Source organism: Micrasema longulum, unplaced genomic scaffold (assembly GCF_059751315.1).
Source record: "Micrasema longulum isolate JH-2025_06_02 unplaced genomic scaffold, ASM5975131v1 h1tg000127l, whole genome shotgun sequence".
Lineage (NCBI taxonomy): Eukaryota > Metazoa > Arthropoda > Insecta > Trichoptera > Brachycentridae > Micrasema > Micrasema longulum.
Genome location: NW_028277333.1, coordinates 1,222,037 through 1,243,738, shown reverse-complemented (window position 1 = coordinate 1,243,738; position 21,702 = coordinate 1,222,037). Strand labels below are relative to the sequence as shown.

The 21,702-nt window shown below is 34.7% G+C and overlaps 1 protein-coding gene across 2 annotated transcripts in view; it reads right to left on the bottom strand.

Annotated features, from left to right (window-relative positions):
• LOC148284358 (peroxidasin-like) overlaps positions 1-21,702 on the bottom strand; it is a 95,541-nt gene that overhangs the window by 3,098 nt on the left and 70,741 nt on the right. Inside the window, exons 2-6 of one of the 2 annotated variants that reach the window (XM_088240936.1) lie at positions 17,039-17,254; positions 9,055-9,126; positions 8,447-8,682; positions 1,439-1,735; positions 93-365 (exon numbers count right to left, since the gene is read on the bottom strand). In XM_088240936.1, the coding sequence (XP_088097062.1) occupies positions 93-365; positions 1,439-1,735; positions 8,447-8,682; positions 9,055-9,126; positions 17,039-17,254 (1,094 nt within the window). Of the gene's footprint in view, positions 1-92; positions 366-1,306; positions 1,736-8,446; positions 8,683-9,054; positions 9,127-17,038; positions 17,255-21,702 lie in introns of those variants that run through there. The other variant, XM_088240943.1, reaches the window with a different exon arrangement.

The window sequence follows — 21,702 nt, the reverse complement described above, 5'->3', positions numbered from 1 at the left end:
GAAAACAAAAAATGGTAATGTTAGAATTTGAGTGTTGATATTTTAAATATTTATTTTATATTTTGTCGTATATATAAAAAAATAATATTCACCAAACATTGAAATTGTAGCAACAGAAAATATCTTTCCGATTATATTTTCCGCTTCACACTTGTACTCGCCTGTATCATTTTCATTTAATTCTTTAACAAGCAGAGTACCTCTTTCAATGACCTGAACTTTTTCAGATTGAACCAATTTTTTGTTGTTATGGAACCAGGAAATGTGTGGGTGTGGTTTTCCTTTCGCTTCACAGTACAAGAACATGGTTTTCTGATCTCTTTGTATAATTCCGCTAGTTGGGGTTCTTGTGAACTTGGGAGGAACTGAAAAAGTGGTTTTAATTTTTATTATTTTTGCCAAGAAATAGGTTTTTCTTACTCTCTGGGATGTAAATTCAAATAAGTAAAATAATATTGCTAATATTGTACTATTGTTATTCTACAAACAGTAGATGATTAAAATAGTCTTTTAAAAATAAACATTCAATTATTATTTAAGGTTGTTATAAGAGCCAGTTGCACCAAAAAAACTTTATGCACAAAAAAGTTAAATGAAACTCATTTTGACAAAAATGCAAGAATTATTTCACTCTAAATTTTGTGTGTCCATGCAAAATACAATCCTGTGTGTGAAACCCCGGAGAAGTGTTTTTGCCACGATGGCTACTCTTAGGTGAAAATCCTGAAAAAGGAAATCAAGTGGGAATTAGTTAGCCTCGCAGCATAGTCCATAGCCCATCCTCCTATCATGCTAGAAGATCTGAGTTCGATTCCCGGCAAGGTTTGGGAAAAAATTGTTTCAACTTTTTGATAAGTATTAATAAAAACAACATGCTCGGCAGAGTGAGTTGTTTTCAATATAAAAAAGAAGTATTGACCAAAATGACGATAAGATCACGAAATTTTTTGAAGTTATTTGAATTTAGTTGGTAAAACCAATTTACAATCACTTATCATTAATAAACTATTTTTATATGTAGTATGTATCATCCGTAGATGCCATTGACAGTCCAAATCTTGACGTAATATATAAACACCGCATCCCAACTAATATGCCATACACTTTTTTTACTGGAATTTTATGATCCCGCTGTTTTGATAGTACGCACAAAGAGGTTGAACACTGCAATGTTTCACTGTTTCTGGATAAGATCCTGCATAAGATTAACCTTATCTTCCGTGTAACAAAAATGATCCAGTTATGCTGCGATTGGAGTACTAATGTGGTGCCCTATGCATCCCTAGGTAATGCTAGAGAAATAAATGATGATGACAATTTTTTTTTAAATTATCAATTTTTGGTGCAACTGACAGTCAGACTGGCTTTTAGCAATATTTTTGTTTATATTGTCAATTTCTTTAGGATGATATTTAAAATCTTATTCATAAGAAGGTACCTTCAATTGGCACTCCGTGCTTATTCAAAACCATTTTAGCTGCTCCTGATTTTGTTACTCCTAGTGGATTCTTAGCCTCGCACTCATAAAATCCTTCATCGTCTTCATCGGAATCATCTATCTGCAGAGAACCGTCCTCTAGAATTTGATACCTTGTATTGTACAAGGCTAGTTTATTAGAATTCTTCATCCAAGTTATTTCCGGTTCTGGGTCACCGCTTACTTTACAGGAAAACACAGCTTTTCCCCCAAATCTTACCTCCACGTCTTGTGGGCCAGCCATTATTAAAGGCTTCTCTGTAATAAAACATTAACAATCACAAATTTATAATACATTAGTTTATTTTTGCTATCGAATAGTAAAATTAAACATTAGTCATAAAAACTTGAAGACACAAAAATATACATATTTTAGTGAATTAGTGGGGAAGTAATATAGCAATCGCATATTTGTTGCAACATTTATTATCAAAAATGTTCCATCAAAGATTACGCAAATTATCGACAATTTAAAAATCCCTATTTTTGTCAGTAACACTGACTCAATGATAAAATAATAATGTTTCGGATTCATTTTCTTTTATTCAAGTGTCAAGCCATTCCTTCCTTTGATTCCGGTGGTCCTTGTTTTGAATCCCAATATACCTACTTCTCCCTGACGGTGAGTCAAGAAAGCAACGCGTGACAACACAACAAAAAAAACTGTACCGCGAACAACAACGAAAACCGTACCGCGAGCGTGACAGTGATTTCGAATCACCAACATATAAGAAAACGTGCAAAGTGACCAGTGCAAACGATAACGGTGTCTTTCTGGACCAGTGCCAAAGGGAGGAAACCGTAAGTCCTTACTCCTTTCATTAATTCCAGGATTGACACTGAAAACCATAACGTCAATTAGTTTACCTAAAATCAAACGTTCCCTGTTTTCTTCGAACACGCGTATCGCGAAAGGGCAGGCCTTGTTTTACAGTCCCGAGGTCGAAGGTATCGAGCATCCAACATTTGGTCTATCTTGCGAACCGGATAATTAATATATTCGGACATTTTGCCCTTTCGCGACACGTTGTCGATGAAAATAAGCCTGCATTGGTTAACGATTAAATTCTCATCGTATCATATCATATCATTAATTTATATTTATATATAATATATTATTAACCTATAATCATCGTAAAAACATTAACAACATTCATTTACATAAATTTCTGTGAGCCTTTTCGTCATACTCTTTTTTTATTTGCATCAAAACTTTTAAACTACCTTCTTCGCGCGTCAATAATAAGCGCGTGTACTGTCCCGCAAAGCAAACAATAATTTTTAGCAGTAGCATTTAGCATTTAGCATTAGCAACTTATAAATCATTTTTACTTATTTTAACTTAGAATCATGAGTGTTAGCGTAAATGTTTATACAACTAGGCGAAATCACGCGCTAAAAAGATTGAAGGATGCTTTACGATCGGGAAAAAACGCAATGTCCGATCCAGAAAACATTCCACGTTTTTTATCGTGGTGCGAGCGGCTAGATCCTATAATGGATATGTTTAACGAAACGCAAATAAAAATTTTGTCCGAAATTTCTGAAGATGAAGCTGCCGTAAGGGAGAACAATGAGATTCAGGAACAAATGGATGAAATCGTGTGTGAGATTTTCAGCATCAAGCGACTGGTTTTACCACCATTGAAGAAAGAAGTCCAGTCCGAAACGTGTGAAAAGAAGCACTACGCAAAATTGCCATTAATAAAATTACCTTTATTTACAGGTCAAATAAAAGAGTTTCCTGCGTTTTATGATTTATTTTTAAGTTTAGTGCACAGTAGGAACGACTTATCGAACGTGGAAAAGTTCCAATATTTAATATCGTCACTATCAGGGGAGCCTGTAAACATTATGCGAGCATATCCAATCACGGCTAATAATTATCGTGACGCATTTGATGCGTTAGTAGCGCGATATAATAATAAACGACATCTTGCATTTTTATGTTGGGAAGAGATTTTATACAAAAAACAAATTGCTACTAATACTCCTCAGGCGTTAAGAAAAATTCTAGACATTTTTATGGAAAATATTTCTATCCTAAAGGGATTAGGACTTCCGACATCTGACTGGGATTTTATTCTCTTTCACACTCTTTTGACTAAACTCGATAAAAATTCACGCGAAGCATTTGAATTATCCATTAAAGGGGTAGATTTTCCAGTTTTTTCAACATTACAAGAGTTTCTTGTAGAAAGATGTCAGGCTTTGGAGAGATCGCGTCTTTCCAGAGATCGTTCTCCTGACGTCATCGCCAAGAAGACTCTGTTTATCAAACCGAAATACTCATCAACTTTATTGGCGAATACACAAACGTGTCCTTTGTGTTCGGAAAATCACTTTATATATTCATGCGAACGGTTTAAGGAGAAACCCACGAAAGAACGTTGGAATGTCGTTAAGCAACTAAAACTGTGCGTAAACTGCCTGAGATCAAATCATAACTTATCAAATTGCAAATCAACTTTCAATTGCAAAAAATGCAATTCTCGTCATAATACAAACTTGTGTTCTTCAAACGTCTCTGAAGTTCATAATTCACCAGAAGTTATCGCTTCCACTTCTAAAAATAATTATATCATTCCAGCTACTACTCTTAGCAATATGCATTCGGCATCACGCCCTACACCTTCTTTTGTCCTCTTAGCGACAGCTGAAGTTGAAGTAAGGGATTATTATGGCAACTATCAAGTCGTTCGTATTTTACTCGATCCTGGTAGTCAAATCAACATAATTTCAAATCGCTGCGTAAACAGATTAGGTTTAAAACGGTGTAAGGTAGATACCCCAATGTCAGGCATTGGTCAGGTACCTACTACATCTTCTCATAAAGTAAGCATTGAACTACGTCCAGTGGGTAAACCAGATCCAGTATATTTTACCGAAGCTGTCACACTAGAGCGTATTTGCGGTGACATGCCAACCCACCAAATCACTAGTCAATATCGTCACCTATCAAATATTGTGTTAGCTGATAATCGTTATAACCAACCTCGTCCCATTGATATTTTAATAGGCGGTGAGTTGTTTCCCAAGTTTCTTCTTTCAGGCAAATTAGAAGGAGATGAAGTGGTTCCGACAGCCGTAAATACCGTATTCGGTTGGATTTTGATGGGAAGAGTCTTGTCTGCTAACTCGAGCAATCAAATCAATTTACTGTCACATTCATTGTCTGTAATTGATGACACCCGACTGGATTGTGCTGTGCAACAACTTTGGGAGATTGAAAACATACCTAACATTGAGTCATCAAATTTCTCTATGGACGATCAACGATGTGAAGAGATGTACCAGAACACTCACTCCAGAGAGTCCGATGGGCGTTATGTAGTGAATTTACCTTTCCGCAATTCAGAAACACCATCGTTCGTCAATTCTTATTCAATTGCCCTGCGGCGATTCTATCATCTTGAAAAGCGCCTATTAAAAAATCATATTTTTTATAAGGAATACAATGATCATATCATGGAATATTTATCAAGCAATCATATGGAGCCCATTCCTCCCGGTGAATGTCAATCCTCATCTGCATATTATATTCCTCACCACGCAGTCGTGAAACCCGAAAGTCTTACGACAAAACTTCGCGTCGTTTTTGATGCTTCGGCCAAGGATGAGCGAGGTTCTTTATTAAACAACACCTTGTTGACAGGGTGTAAACTACAAACAGATATCGTAGAAATTCTTTTGAGATTTCGTCTTCATGCAATCGTCTTTACGGCGGACATACGTCAAATGTATCGCCAAATAAAAATGACTAAAGGTCATCAAGATTATCAACGTATTCTATTCCGTTGCTCCATTAGTGAACCCATTCGAGAATATCGACTCAACCGAATTGTTTTTGGAATTTCTTCGGCTCCTTTTCTTGCTATTAGAACTATGCATCAATTGGCACAAGATGAGAGAAATTCGTTTCCCCTTGCATCTAGCGTAATAATGAAAGACCTGTATGTTGATGACGTAGTATCGGGCTGTGATTCGCTAGAATCAGCTCGGAGTCTCCAGACACAATTGAACGGTATCATGTCTTCTGGAGGATTTGAGTTGAGAAAATGGTCAAGTAATGAACCACAGTTTCTGAATGCTATACCCAAAGAACACAGAGCTATGTCTCTACAATTCGATTCTAATCGTGATTTTATCAAAATTTTACGACTTGAATGGAATTCTGTAGAAGATCAATTTATTTATCACATCAATCCGCTTAACCGATCATGCACAAAAAGGACTATGCTTTCAGAGCTAGCCCGTATATTCGACCCCCTAGGATTTTTATCGCCTCTAACATTCTTGGCCAAGTTATTAATACAACGACTTTGGCTGCTCGGGGTCTCTTGGGATAACCCCGTCCCGAGTGACATACATAACCTATGGGTAAGGTACACTACGCAATTACCTAATCTTACACAAATTAAAGTAAACCGACGTATAACTAACAACGGATCTCATGAATATCAAGTTCATGGATTCTGTGATGCCAGTGAATCTGGTTATGCCGCAGTTGTTTACTTACGCAGTTCGACAGCCAATCATCACCAGGTGGCACTTGTATGCGCCAAATCTCGAGTATCACCCGTAAAGCGCATGACGTTACCGCGTTTAGAACTCAGTGCAGCTTCATTATTAGCTAATCTTATGCATTACATTCTTAAAACACATTCAGAAATCAGCAATATAACAAAAGTATATGCATGGTCAGATTCAACTATCGTATTATTTTGGATTCAATCACAATCAACCCGATATAAGGTTTTTGTTGGAAATCGAATTTCCAACATTCAACGTAAGCTGCCGTGTGCTGAATGGAGGCACGTGCCTACCAGTCAAAACCCAGCTGATTGTGCTAGTCGAGGCTTGTTGCCCGATGACCTGATACATCATCCACTTTGGTGGATGGGCCCCTCATGGCTGAAATTGGAACTTAACGACTGGCCGAATTTGATAATTGGTAAATCTAATGACGTAGCAAGAAATATTGAATTAGAAAAACGACCTAACGTACTTGTTAACGACTCATGTCAGCGTCCATTAGAAGTGCTTATCACACGTTATTCTTCACTTAGAAAAATACAACGTATCGTAGTATACATATTACGTTTCATAAATTCTTCTCTTATAAAAGATAAGGCACTTCGTCAACCTACAGATCAGGAAATGCATAAGGCTTTGATGTATCTTGTAAAATCTGTTCAAAACACCGCCTTCATTGGGGAAATTCAGAATCTGAAACTGGGAAAAGATTTACCGAAACCAATGAGAAAATTAAATCCCTTTATTAACAGTGAAGTATATACGGATCGGTTGGGGAATAAAATCTTCAGATTTATCATACGACGCAAAACATCCAGCTGCATTGCCTCGAAAACATCTTATTGTAACAGAAAGTGGTTTATTCAAAAGACCACTTTTAAAGTTGTGCCCTATTCCGGATGAATGAGTATCGAGTTCTCATTCATAATCATCCCTCATTAGACATTGTTTATAATCACCCATCATCACTTATTATCCATATTCACGTAGTGACAATCGTATTATTCAAACCTTTATCATATCATACATCACATCGGTCGGCATATTTCTTTAACCGTTAACCAAAACAGAACCATTTACTGGGAATATGCCGTCATATTCCGCAGCGCGGGGGAGTATGTTTCGGATTCATTTTCTTTTATTCAAGTGTCAAGCCATTCCTTCCTTTGATTCCGGTGGTCCTTGTTTTGAATCCCAATATACCTACTTCTCCCTGACGGTGAGTCAAGAAAGCAACGCGTGACAACACAACAAAAAAAACTGTACCGCGAACAACAACGAAAACCGTACCGCGAGCGTGACAGTGATTTCGAATCACCAACATATAAGAAAACGTGCAAAGTGACCAGTGCAAACGATAACGGTGTCTTTCTGGACCAGTGCCAAAGGGAGGAAACCGTAAGTCCTTACTCCTTTCATTAATTCCAGGATTGACACTGAAAACCATAACGTCAATTAGTTTACCTAAAATCAAACGTTCCCTGTTTTCTTCGAACACGCGTATCGCGAGAGGGCAGGCCTTGTTTTACAGTCCCGAGGTCGAAGGTATCGAGCATCCAACAAATAATGTCATTTTATTTTATAGTTAAGAGATAACTGATTATTAAGTGCATAATAAAAACATTTCAACAGGTGTTGGAAAATTGACAATTATCTAAGGGAAACCTGTAATGAAATTGCCATTTAATTAAATGTGTAAATATAAAATTATAAATCAAACAAGGGCAGCTCCAATTTCCACATTTTTCATGGTGATTTATTTTACAAATAGTGCAATAAGCAAGATTCAAAACCAATAAGTTTAGTTAGTTTTTATGAGTTATTAACAAATGAAATCTTTGAAATCAGGAATAAATTCAAATTTTTGAAATGAACATAGAACATCAATACTTGAAAATCTCTATTTCCTGATATAATTTATAATAATTAACAAACAGTGCAACTCGCTTTTGAACGCAAATAATGTAACAATTTGAGGTGTGTTGAAACAATGACAATAATCTCCACCATTGGTCTAAAATGAGTTAGATATGGTGATGGAAAGAGAAACAAAAGTGCCGTTGACAACTGCAAAGGTTTTGGACCATAAATGGCAATATCTCATATATTTTTGACTCAATTTATTTAGTTTCGTAACTACAATGGCAGACTTCTTTACGCCACAGAATGAAAACAAAACAGTAACTTCTGGCAACAACTTATCCTTGCAGTTTGGGAAAAATGATGAAAAAAACACTTACTGCATGTTATCAAAACAAAATAAGTGTAGAATACCATCTTTGTTTTAACACATCTCATTTGTAGCATATGACTGAAATTGTTATTTATGATTCCTAGCTACTACCGCTTTCAGCTAGCTACCGCAACATCACAAGAGTAATGAAATATTATTTATAACTTGTGACTTTTCTAATAAACGATGCATGTAATTACCACAGTGGAGTTCATTTTTGTCCATGTTGACTATTGAGAGGCCTTTCATATTGGGGGGTGCGCTGCAGGTGGCTGCTGCTTGAAGGTAATCTTTTCCTTCGTCGACCAACTTCATGAACCAAGTGATGGAGCAATCGCAAACTATAGCGTTGCTGTCCAACCGCAGTCTCCTCAGGGTTGGAAGATCATCGAAGGCGCCGGGCGGGATGTGTTTAATGTGATTGTTGTGCAAAAATCTGAAATAAATTAATGGTCAAATTTTATTTTGGAACAATTACAGGCAATGTTATTATTGATTTAAATAAAGCAATTCACTATGCTATACAGCCGCCCATACGAACATAAACCATTCTATGTCAATCGCGAAGTTAGTTATGGTTTACAGCAAAATAATGGGCCATAAGTACTCAGGTCGAGAAACGAGGGCACAGCGACGAAACCGTTCATTACACTGTTGTTAAACTATAAACCAAAGCAAAATTTTGCAACGCTTTTGTTCTATGCAATAGTGCAAAATGGCATCTCTATAGGTGTAGCGTGTTATTTCTCTAAAGGTTAGTCAATATTTACTTTCAGAGTAAAATAAAAACTGTCAAAATTTAACTTACAATCTTTCGAGAGATGGTAGATCCGGGAATACGGAGTCGCTGAAAGTTTCAATTTTATTGAAATGGAGGTACCTGAAACATTCATGACAAAAATATTACTTTCTTTGATTAAATGCAACTCTGTGTTATTTTGCTCTCCCATTGTTTGATTAACAGTAGAGATGAGCGTTTCAGTTATTTAAAAGGAGTAGCAGTAACAGTTACCATTTCACATTTGTGAATGAATAATATCCCAACTAATTCTTCTTTACAGTAACAACTTTTTAAAATAACTGTTTCATTTTATTTTACCTCGTCTAATTAACATTATTTAAGTAAACTTTTGAAAGCTTATTTTATGAGCTCTAAGAAATAAACGCTGGCGTTGGCCGTAAACTTAATTACAGAAAATATTGTTTTTGCTTCATTCATCAAATCGATTCAAACGGATCACGTTGAGTAGACCATAACATTATAAATATACATATTCCGTACGGCGCGTTTGAATGTTAAATAACCCTACGTTAATTTGTTAGTGCCTGTCGGTAAACCAAGTAAACATACAAACAATATTTTGAGTCTATCCAAATGGAAAAATTAAAGGAATATAGATGTTCAAACATAGGTAGAATGGTAAATGTTACACAGTGCGTGAAGTGGCTACTTAAACCGGCCAATGACCAGGATCTACCAGGGAATGGGAGACTATTTCTCACTTCCTTATTCAGCGGAGCGCTATCCAATAGATCACGGCTACGATGATCAGGTTCTGCCTGGGACGGCGCAGGAAGAGTTGAGGATCTACACAGATGGTAGTCTCTAAGACGGCAAAGTGGGTGCAGCTTTTGTACCTTACGATGGCGTCAGAGAGCTACCATCGAGAAAGTTGAAACTCAGCGATTTCTGCTCCGTGTTTCAGGTGGAACTCTTTGCGATCAGAGAAGCCCTAGTCTATGTTTTGAAGAAACCACCGAACAGATGGAAGAAAATCACGATCCTGACAGATTGCAAATCTGGAGTCCACGCAATAACTGACCGAAATTCAATCAACCCTATTGTAATGGACATATGAACAGATATCCAGAAGCTACGATGCAGACACCAGGACGTGTACACCGGCTGGATACGGGACGCTGCATAATTCTGCAGCGAAATTCTGAAGAATATCTACCGCTACGTCGAAAGAAAAAGTTATTATACCTCTACGCAAACAGCGCACTAAATTCAGCGAATGCGCATTTGCGGTCGCAGGCCCTACGGCATGGAATGCTCTCCCAGCAGAGGTCCGAAACTGTGAGAGTAAAGTGATGTTTCGGAAGAAACTTAAAACCCACTTGTTCTCTAAATCATTTGAATGAATTCTTAGCATGTGGAGACAAAGTACATTATTTTTCTTAAATTAAAAAGTTAAAATAAAATTTATATCTTTATATAATCACTTTGTAAAGCGCCCTTGAGGTATTATATTACGAAAATGGCGCTATATAAGTTATCCATAATAATAATTTAAAAAAACATTTTTGAGAAGGGAATATGGGAGTCTAGGCATTTACAGGGCTTATGACCTGTCATTGGCTAGTTTAAGTTGCCACTTTACTTACTATGTAACATTCATAAAGGCTTCATCTCTTTTACTTCACAAAAGTCAACAGATGGAAGGGTTAGGGAAATGTGGATGTTTAAACATAGGCAGAATGGTGAATGTTACACAGTGTGTAAAGTGGCCATTTAATCCAGTCAATGCCAGGTCATAAGCCCTGTAAATGCCAAGACTTCCATATTCCCATTCTCTAAAATGTTTTCCCCTCTCTATTGCAACAAAATTCATGTATTCTATTCCTTGCCAAACTCTAAGTTCTTTCAAAAATCTGTCGGTCAATCTGATGAGTTGTCCTTATGTTTATGGTTGGTAACACCCATTGACGAGAGTTCTCTGCTGAAACTATTTACTATTTATTTATATTTTCTTTTTGCATACAAATTTATTACCAGGGAATCTATATAACGATAGAGCATTTGTATATTAACGGCTTAAGGACACTCGGGCGGCTATTATGTGCGAAAATTCCCACACCCGACATGACTCTGTTCTTCAGCCTGTTCTAAGATGGATATTTTTTTGTTTGAAATTATAGGTAGCTTTATATCAACATTAAAAGACCATTATTTTTTTTATTTATTTACAATTTTACAAAACCCGTTAGGGTTACATTAGAAATTTAATATTGTCTAGTCATTTTATGTCTCGTCTAGTCTAGTTAGTTCAGTCATCATGTGCTTTTTCAGATTGATTTTAAATTTGTCTCCAGTAAAAGTTTTCAAGTAGTAAGGTAGGTCATTGTAGTGTTTAAGTCCATTATGTAGTATTTTTGACTGTCCTGTGTTTGTCTTTGCTTTTTCAATATGATAGTGTTATTGTTGTCTGGTGTTATATTTGTGTATGTCAGCATTTAAAAAAAAAAAAAAAATACTCCTTAGTCTCATAATTATATTATTATTTATATTATATATGAAGATGTTATATCTATATCGTATGTCCTAGTTTTGAATAATGCTTTGCAATTCATTGTTTGTAATTTTTGAGCTAAAATTAATTATTTGGTTTAGCTCTTGAATTAGCAAGAGCAGTTTTTCTAATTAAAAGAAAACTAAATTATTTTACTGCTTGTGCATTTATGATTGGTTAACTGTTCAAACGGTTCTACAATGATTCAGTAAATTATAATTTATATAATGGTATAAAATGATATTGTTTTATGGGAACACTGTAACAATGAAATGACGGACTTTAATTAATACGAAATGTGAGAATCGCAATGAATTCCGATCATTTAAAATAGGGTCATCAAAAGTTAATAGACATAACCGTTCACGTACATTCTACGAGATGTAGTTTCAATTAATTACCAGACATCCGCTTGTTTCGGACGCGTTAGCTAACAGATACCCCGGTATCTGTAAGCTAAGTGTAGGGCCTTCAATAAAGACAGAGGTTCACGTTTGGGTCTAGCCTTAACAATACCGGGAGAGATATACATACATAGAGTAGGATGGTACAGAAAACTGATTATATAAATTATTGTATGCAAAATGTTGAATTTGTGTCTAATGTTTATTGTATTTGTATATGTTACGCGCGCCTCTATAATAACGGTCTACGAAACTCAACAGTTATTATCAATTTTATCCATAAAATAAAATAAAGTTTTCTTTATGATAAAAAAAAAATACGTACGATTTTTTCTAAACATTTCAATTACAGGTTACCGACGAAAATACTTTAAATGTTCATCCCAATATACACATTTTCGTACATAAACTTCGATTTTACTTTATAGACAGTCGAAGATAACTCTGTTAACTTCCCATGGTAATCGGGAGCCTGCTGGTTTCGGAAGAATAAACATCGCGTTTTATATCTGTCTCTTCGCCCTGGGTGGTCTCCGCTCTTCGTTCTTCGCCTCCGCTCTGCCCGCGACCGCCTGCGCCTCTCTGCACCACTTGGACCGGGTGGAAAGTCCTTTTCAGGGCTATTGAGGTTCACTTGTGGTCGGCCCAGTCGTGCTCCGTGCACCTTCCGGCTTCGCCTTTTGGCCCTGCCCGGGAGGGTGGCCTCCCGTTTACGCCGGGAAGCCTGACTGCGGTAGACGGCCGGTGACGAACCAGTGCACACATGGCAACGCGTACATTACACCACCCAATTAACTTATTTGTCCTGTCCATATTTGTTGTGCAGTTATACAGGCTTAAAATTTTTATGCTTATTTATGTGAGTATTTATTACAAAAGCAAATATATTATATAATACTTATGTTAACGTATCCCACACTACATGAGACCAAAAACCCCGTGTTAAATACTATAATACTACTACTATTACTACTACTACCATCACGCCATTTCCCCGTAGGGGTAGGCAGAGAGAATGGACCGCCATACACGTCTATCCTGGCATACATTCCTAGCTTCTTCCACATTCACACATCTTGTCATACATGCCCTTCGGTTCTGTCTGCTTTTGACATGACCAGACTTAAGATTTTGGTTTATTTGATCAAGCCACGTCTTCCTTGGTCGTCCTCGTCTCACGTTGCCGTTCATTTTCGCCATATATACTTGTTTTACCATTCTTTTGTCGTCCATTCGTTCTACGTGACCAAACCATCTCAGAGACCCTTTCTTAATATTATCAATTATACTTGACTCAGATTTACACTCTCGCCTGATTTCATCATTTGTAACCCTGTCGTACATTGATTTCCCACACATTCGTCTAAGAGATCGCATTTCAACCGCGTTCACTCATCCTTCCTCTGCCACTACCATGTTTCACTTCCATACATGAGTGTTGGGACTAAAACACCGTTGTGGACTGCCAGTTTAGCTTCGATTGACACATCATTATTATTATAATACCCAATCTACTAAATATACTTTAGCAAACAAAAGTTTATCGCAGGAGGCTAAACTGGCAGTTCACAATGGAGTTCTAGTGCCAAATCCAATGTATGGGAGCGAAGTATGGAATCAGAAAAATGATGATGAAAGCAGGTTAAATGCTGTCGAAATGCGATCCCTCAGGCGAATGGTGACAGATGCACAAATGTCGAGATCCGTGAACTGTGTAAGGCTGAGATATGCATTATCGACAGAATCAAGAAGGGGGTGCTGCGTTGGTTTGGACATGTAGAGCGAATAGTCAACGAAAGAACGGATAAAAGGATCTAGGATGCGAATGTTGATGGATGCAGAAAACGAGGAAGGCCGAGAAAGACATGGTGCGATCAAGTCCATCAAATACTTGAAGATGGACATGTAAAAAGTAGGAATAATCGGCGTGCGTGCATGGAAGATGTATGAATGTAGAGGAAGCGAGGTCTGTATGCAAAGATAGAGTGATATGGTGTTCTATCCTCTCTGCCTACCCCTACGGGGCAACGGCGTGATGGTTAGTTTGTTTATAATACCCACAGGTGAGTTGATATCCTAATTTGAGCATTATTTTTTAAATTTAGTTAGCGTTTACTGACGCGATCTTTCTAGTAATAGCTTCTCCGAATTCACAAAACATATCACCCCTCGGTTCAAATCATTCGCATAAAATAAAACTTTTACGTTCTGTTTGATGACATGAATATTTTTTAGAAATTAGAAATTCAATATAATTTGATTGCAGAAAAAACCGTAATGAATAATTCTGTATTCCCTAATTCTTCACCCCAAAAAAAAAAAAATTAACCACCCTGCCTTACTACTTTATCAGTACCCAAGTACCAACTATTTTGTAAAATTACTTTGGTTTAGTTTATATTAATATCATGTGATGAGTAATTCTGAATACCCAAAACTTGTTTTCTTGTTCATATCACACTCGTGTGTAATGTTTTATTTAAACTTATAGTATCAGAAATCAAACACTGATTTGAGTCTACTGAACACTTTATTTTATTTTTACAAATATAAAAATAAAAACTTCAAAACATTCGTTTGAAAATGCCCTAACAAGGCGAAACAATTGTCACGAAGTTTTTTACAAAATAAACACCGAATCAATCAATAATGTTTTATTTATTTGAGTTGTGGCGCATACAATGTGTCCATACTGGAACTTCTTTTTACACGGGGGATACGTTCCATACAGTACCGTGTAAAAAAATATACTTAAATAGACAGTGGTGGATAGATTTTCTTGCGTAAAAATTAATTCGGGATTGAAAAAAAAATTGTTTACTATTTATTGAACAGTTTTTTTTTCTTTTCTTAAATATAACATGACATCAAAAATCGTAGCAAAGATTATTCACTTTTAATATCATAAATAATTATACGCCAATTCAGCAAAAGAGCGATGTAGGGCATTCCAATAAAGGATCACCATCATTCCTTTTCCGCACCCAATGGTGCATAGAATAATACATTGGTACGTATACTAATCGCAGCGTATTTTTATCATATTTATTACATGAAAGTTAGATGATCAGTCTAACTCTTCAGGTGCCAGTCTAAGGACTATAAAATACTCTAGTGTGAAAACACCTTTTTAAACTAATATTTCACGTCAACCGTGTCGGGAATCGAATCTGAGACTTCTTAAATGGGAGGCAAACGCGTTGACCTCTGCACTACAAGGCCGACAGAGGATAGTTCGAATATAATTATATAACAGTTATTGTTAAATTAATATCCAAATTTTTTTAAATCTGTAAAATGAAAAAAAAAACGTGTAGAATGAGGTTTCATTGTATCTATAGTAGGTATAAATAATGAATTGAAAAATTATAGTAACGGTTTTTTTTGTACCGATTTAAATAATTTCGACGCTGGAAAGGAAAATAATTACCAAGCGACATGTAGCAACTTTACAGAAGAGTAAATATTTAAAAAAAAATGTATTTAATAAAAAAAATGACAAACATACGTAGTTATTCGGTGTGATTGCTACACAATTTATTATATCAGATTCTTTATTAAAAATAAAAATACTTTGATTGGCTCTCCTGAAAAGTTGCTACATGTAGGTTAACTTTTCCTTACCGGCGTCGATTGTATATTTATTTCTTATATGCAGTTGCCCACCCCTGCAGAGCTAGTAAATGGTGTGTAACACATAATTAACATGATATTTATTCGACTAAATGCTAATGTCCCATGTAATACAAACATTCAATAAATTGTTCGTTACGCTACTCTGCGCTCTGGTGTCAGGATGTTTTACGATACTTCATATCATACATGAACATACATAAATATAGTTTTTATGATCGTTTAGATTTGGTACTTAAAATACGTAGAAATAAACCATTTGAACATAAGTTCATGTACACAAACAAAAAAATAAATACACGAGACATTTACAAGTATATTAAGCTTCTTGATTTATATTACTATTTTAAAACTGGATTTGGTTTTTATTATTTCAAATACATGTTTTCTATATATGGTTTCTCGGCTTCGTGGTGTAATAGTCAGCGCGTTTGCCTGCCATGCAAAGGGTCTCGGGTTTCCCTCCCGACATGGTTGGCATGAAATATTTATTTAAAATGGTGTTTTTACACTAGAATATTTCATAGTCCCTGGACGGTACCTAAAGCGTAAGACTGATCATCTCACCTTTGTGTAACAAAAGTGATCAAGATACGCTGCAATTGGTGTATCAGTGCAGTGCCCTATGCGCCATTAGGTGCGGAAAGGGAATGATGAAGATATATAGTTTACGTGCATCGAAAACATCGCACATTCGATGAAATGGAGTCATAACTTTAAAAATGAGATTTTTAATCAAGTATACAGAATATAAAAAAAATAGTAAAAAAATAAAAACAACTCAAGCTTTACGATTTACCCGCTTAATGGCCGTATTACACTTACTTTGTTCTTAAACAGTGTCATATTTGAACTGTTTTTTTATGACAGCGAAGATTTAAAAAAAAAAATGTTATTGCATTCTTTTCAAATCTAAATATTTATTTTATTTTATGTAGTATATTTTATAGCCATGTTTTTTAAAGTTTTTGAATACGCGTCCCTTACGAGTAATAAGACAATTTTCTTTTATATTTTTCATTGAGATATTTTTTAAGAATTGAGAAATCGCAAGGTAAAGGCAGGCACAGCGGAGTGTCAGCAGCAGGTCTATTAGATTCATACGGCACGTTTAAAGTGGAATTTAATTCGCATAAGATTGACGTCTTCTGGATACGGAGAAAAGAAGAATATTTAGAGCTGGCAAGGGAAACTACCAAATTATCAGTGCCATTTGCCAAATCTTACCTATGTTAACTAACGTTCTTTTCAATGGTGAAAGGATAAATGCATCGACTCTAACTCGATAAAAAATTGGTTATTTTATTGAGATGTGTGATCAAATATGTTAAAAATGAAATTCAGTAAAAATATGTGTAAATGTGTTATTTAATGTACATTTTCTATAAAGGTCACGTTATCATTGTATTTAGGTTTTGAGCTGAATAAACAGACCCGAGTTAAACGGATATTGTTAACTTACAAGTGCTTCATGTTTCCGAGGCCATCGAAGGCTCCATCATCCAAGTGGTGAATCCTGTTTTTGTACAGGTAGAGATATCTTAGGTTCGCCAGCCCAGAGAAGGCTTTGTCTCGAATTGTAGTGAGGTGGTTGTTGTTTAACAGGAGAGTCGTTAGGTTCTTCTGGTTGCTGAAGGCACCTGGCGGAATGTCCTTTATCTTATTGAAGCGGAGATCCCTGAAAAAGAACAATCAGTTTATAATTGAGCCACTTTTTAGGTGCATTTGAATTAAAAACTCATTTTTTTAATCTCTGTTCACATATTTGTCAATTGGATTGGGTTGTGGTCCCGCGGTAGAATCGTGGACTAGAATCCCAATTGTCCATGCGCTCTGTAGCTGCAAGACGTACTGGGATATTTATTAATTGTACAGCGCCCTTGAGGTGATTTTCACAAAAATGGCGCTTTATAAATTATCCAACTATATATATATATATATATATATATATATCAGAGTAATTTGTCAATCCTATATTTTTACGCTTTGAACTACGCTTTATCACGAACTGATTTAAAATTTCTACCTAGTTTATGTCACATTTATTCAAAAGTTGCTAAAAATAGCCACCCAAAAAACTAAACAGAAATTAAAATACCAATTTTAATAATAACGATTATAATAAAAAATATACATATTGTATATTATAAATTGAAAAAAATGGTATTTTATATTAATGAACAATTTATAGAAAAAAAATCTAAATAAAATTAAACTCATAAATGCATTTTTGAACAATGCGCAAAGGGATAATTTAAATCAGTAACTTAATGTGTATTGTTTGTTTTTTTTTTTTAATTTCTGTTTATTTATATTAATATGGTTTTTGTTATTGGGCCACAGACTATAAGATACAAATAAGGGTAAACAATTATAATGTTGCATATTACGCTAATAATATTTACAATTTGTTGTTAGTTGATGCTAGGTATTAAAACAATAAAACTACCTACTTATAATAAAACAGTTGAAGAACTCTCGGAGTCTGTCTCGGGTAAGAGCATGTTTCTTATTAACTCAATTGTATTAAATGTCTCTAACATGTTAACATCACTAAATATACAATCTAAATTAATATCATTAAATATTTATCAGCGTTGATTCGACCTAAAAGAGATTCCGACGCACGCCGCGCTATGATGAAGATTGATGATTTTAAAAAGATTTATTTGGAAATGGTGACGGCTCACGATGACGGTCATGGGAGTTTGATTTCAGAATTAGTTGAGAATTGACTTATTTAGCCGCGTTCATGAATATTTACTTCTCAGGCCGGATTGTTTGATCATTAGTAATAGCTCAAAATCGTAAGTAATAGCAATAATTTAAAAAATTGAATCTTTTTTGCATGAAAAAATGCACACATTTCAAAAACTTTAACTAGAAAATGATCAAACAACCCGGCCTAAGGCTGTTATAGGCCGAGACTTATGATAGCTTCTTTTGCACCTATTATTTTTTTTCACATTACCAAAAATCAATAATAAAAATATTGTCCTCACAACCCGTGCCGAAAACACTTTTTTTACATGTGAGAATATACAAATAAGATAAATTACAACAGGTTACGACAGTTAGAGACACTACATATTTATGTTCATTTTTTATTTCTGTATTCCCGTATTATTTAAAATATAAAACGCACAATAAACGATAAAAAACATAACATACACTATACTAGCTTTAATAAAAAGTCCCTCTCAGAACGAGCTCCCTCGACATATACGAAAATTTAATGTTATGACTATAAAACAAATTTATACAAAAGTTTTACTAATGCATGAACAAAAAAAAAATATTTAATACCTCCCATGACACCAAACACAATTACTAGAGTTACTAGACACTAGACTTGTTACTAGACCCTGATGCTGCAAAAGCAATTGAAAATGAACACAACTTTTGGTCAAAGAGAATTGGTCTACTTTTCCATTAAAGTTTACAACCTACTTCCATTGCCCATAAAGGCAATTAGTAAATACTGTCACTATAATATCGCCCTTAAGAAATGTTTACTGGAGGTGGGATGCTCACAAATTGATGAGTGAATCAGACCATATAGGTAGAAATATGTTTTTATATAAATGTTTTTATTTGTGAGTTTTATTTGTTTTTATTATGTTTTGTATGTATTTGATATTATGATTTAATTATGTTAAAAAAAGCATGTTTCAAAACCATATAAAGTTTTTCTCGGCACGGGACACCCCAAGAAGGGGGGAACATTATTTTGAATTAAAAAAAAGTAATTCACAAATTGTAAAAGAACAAATAAATAATCACGTTTGTGGAGCAGGTGATTCAATTTTGGTTTGGGCAAATGAGACAATCCATTTTACTTTTACCCACCTTCTCTATCCATTTTTTTGTGGTGTTCTTGAATTTTTTTTCGTTTTTAATTGTTTCAATGGACAGTGGAAGTAGGTTAGATTAATAAGATTGTTATTTAGATTACATTTTAATTGCATAATACTTAAAATCCCTTTGTAAGAAAGTGGTATTAGTTTGTATGTACATTTATATTAACTGTTATATGTTGAGACCTATGATCGCTTCTTCTGCACCTACATTTATTGAAGTCGTCCAAATGAGATTGGAAATGGAACATACTTAAAATTGTACATTATTGTGGAATTTGCAGGTTCAAGTACAATTTACCGGAACAAAGTAGGTAGTATGTATAGACAACAATAGTTAGGAATGACAGTAGGTATATTTCGAATGAAAATTTTTAACGTTTTTAAAATTTAGAATGTAAATATTAAAAGCGGAAAAAACTTTAATTTATTTAAACATTTATTTAGGTAACGAGATTAGTCTTTCACTTCAGATGCCCAGTCCATGAACAATGAAATATTTAGCAATATTTTGAGTTAGTTAAATTTTTTGTAAACAAGGGACATAGGGAGTTATTAAGATGAACATATTACAACAGAGATGGGAATATTTCAAAGGACGAAAATCAACAGTTGGAAGAATTAAAAAAATATGGGCCGAATGTTGAATGTTACACAATGTGTCCACTTAAACTCGCTAATGACATGTCGTAAGGTCTGTAAATGTACAGATTTCTACATTCCCTTCTCTAAAATGACCTCTTTCTGATGTAATATATAAATTGAAAGCCATTTTCAGGAGCGGCGTTTAGATTTTGATAATAATATAGATAGATTTTGATAATAAATATATGTTTATATAATCATTTTTATTTTTTACTTTTGTTATTATTTATGTACGCACATGCTTCATGTGTTACTAAATAGTACTACAACAATAAACGTTTAACATTTTCTCATTGGGTATTTTGGCTTCGAGTTGTGCAAAACACAATGCTTTAAAATGTTGTAGCTTTTTTTGTAAGACTTGAAAAGGCGTCCACTCTGCATCCGCGCAGAGAACATTAGGGCTCAGAGGAAGAATAAAGGTAATTCTATACCAAACGTGAGGAGAGAATAGCATCATCGTAGGTAGATCGTGAACCCGATAGGATCACATCACCGCTTTATAGATCTATTGTGTATTATTAGCAGCATTGAATACCTTGTGATTTGTGACAGACATTTTTAGACAACGTGTGATTGGCTTGTATTATTGGAGAGTCGACATAATACTGTACCTAAATACATTATATAGCCTCTCGATGCGTGTAAGCTAATACGGTTTTATTTAAAATAGCACCATTATTAACCCGGTAGTAGTGAGGTGCTGTGTGACATACCCAGAAAAAAAAGTTTTTTAAAACACTCAGGGGTGGGTAGACGGATTTATTTAAAACTCTTTGCACTTTTCATCAACACAATATTTTTTCTTTAACGATCACGCATGAACAGCCCGCTGCTAGCGCTCGTGGCAGACGGACGTATCAGAAATTGATGGATCTTTTTTTTTTGTTTACGTTTAAAAAATATATTCATGTGTGCTTAATATTAGTAAATTGTCAGTTTTCTTTAAAATTATTTAAATTTATATTTAACAAAATTTATTTTTATTTTACAAGTTTTAGGGACCATTTAATTTTTGTAATTCAAGAAACTAAGTATGAATAATTAAAACAAAAAAATGCTACCTATATTAAGTCACCAAATATGACAAACAAACTAATGACAAAATGATAGTAAAAACGTTATGCCGTTTTCTTCAAAACTGGCATGGTTTCTTGAATTCCGCCTCAAAACTGCCGTAGCATATTTTTACCTCACTACCGCGGATTCAGCCCAAAGTTGTGGAACGTTTAGATTCAACGTTTTTTGCCATTGGTTTGCAGCGTCCGTCAAAGATATATTTTTATTTGTAGTTATTTTTATTTCCACTTGTTTTTTTTTAATAAAAAAGAATCATTTGCGGTCTGGTTTTATAATTTATCTAAACATTTCAATTATGGGGATCATTTTCAACTCGTTGAAAATAAACTCACGATTTCCTCTATTTTATTAAGTTTTAGTATCAGCGATGAAATACGTACTAATCATCCTTTTTTGTGTGATAAATTATGTTTTTTTTTATTTTATTATTTTTTTATTATTTATTATTTACATACAATATTACATTTTTATTATTTTTCAAAACATTTTTAATTTTTTTTTTTCACAGGACTCACCAAGCCAATTAATATGGCTTGTCGGTAAA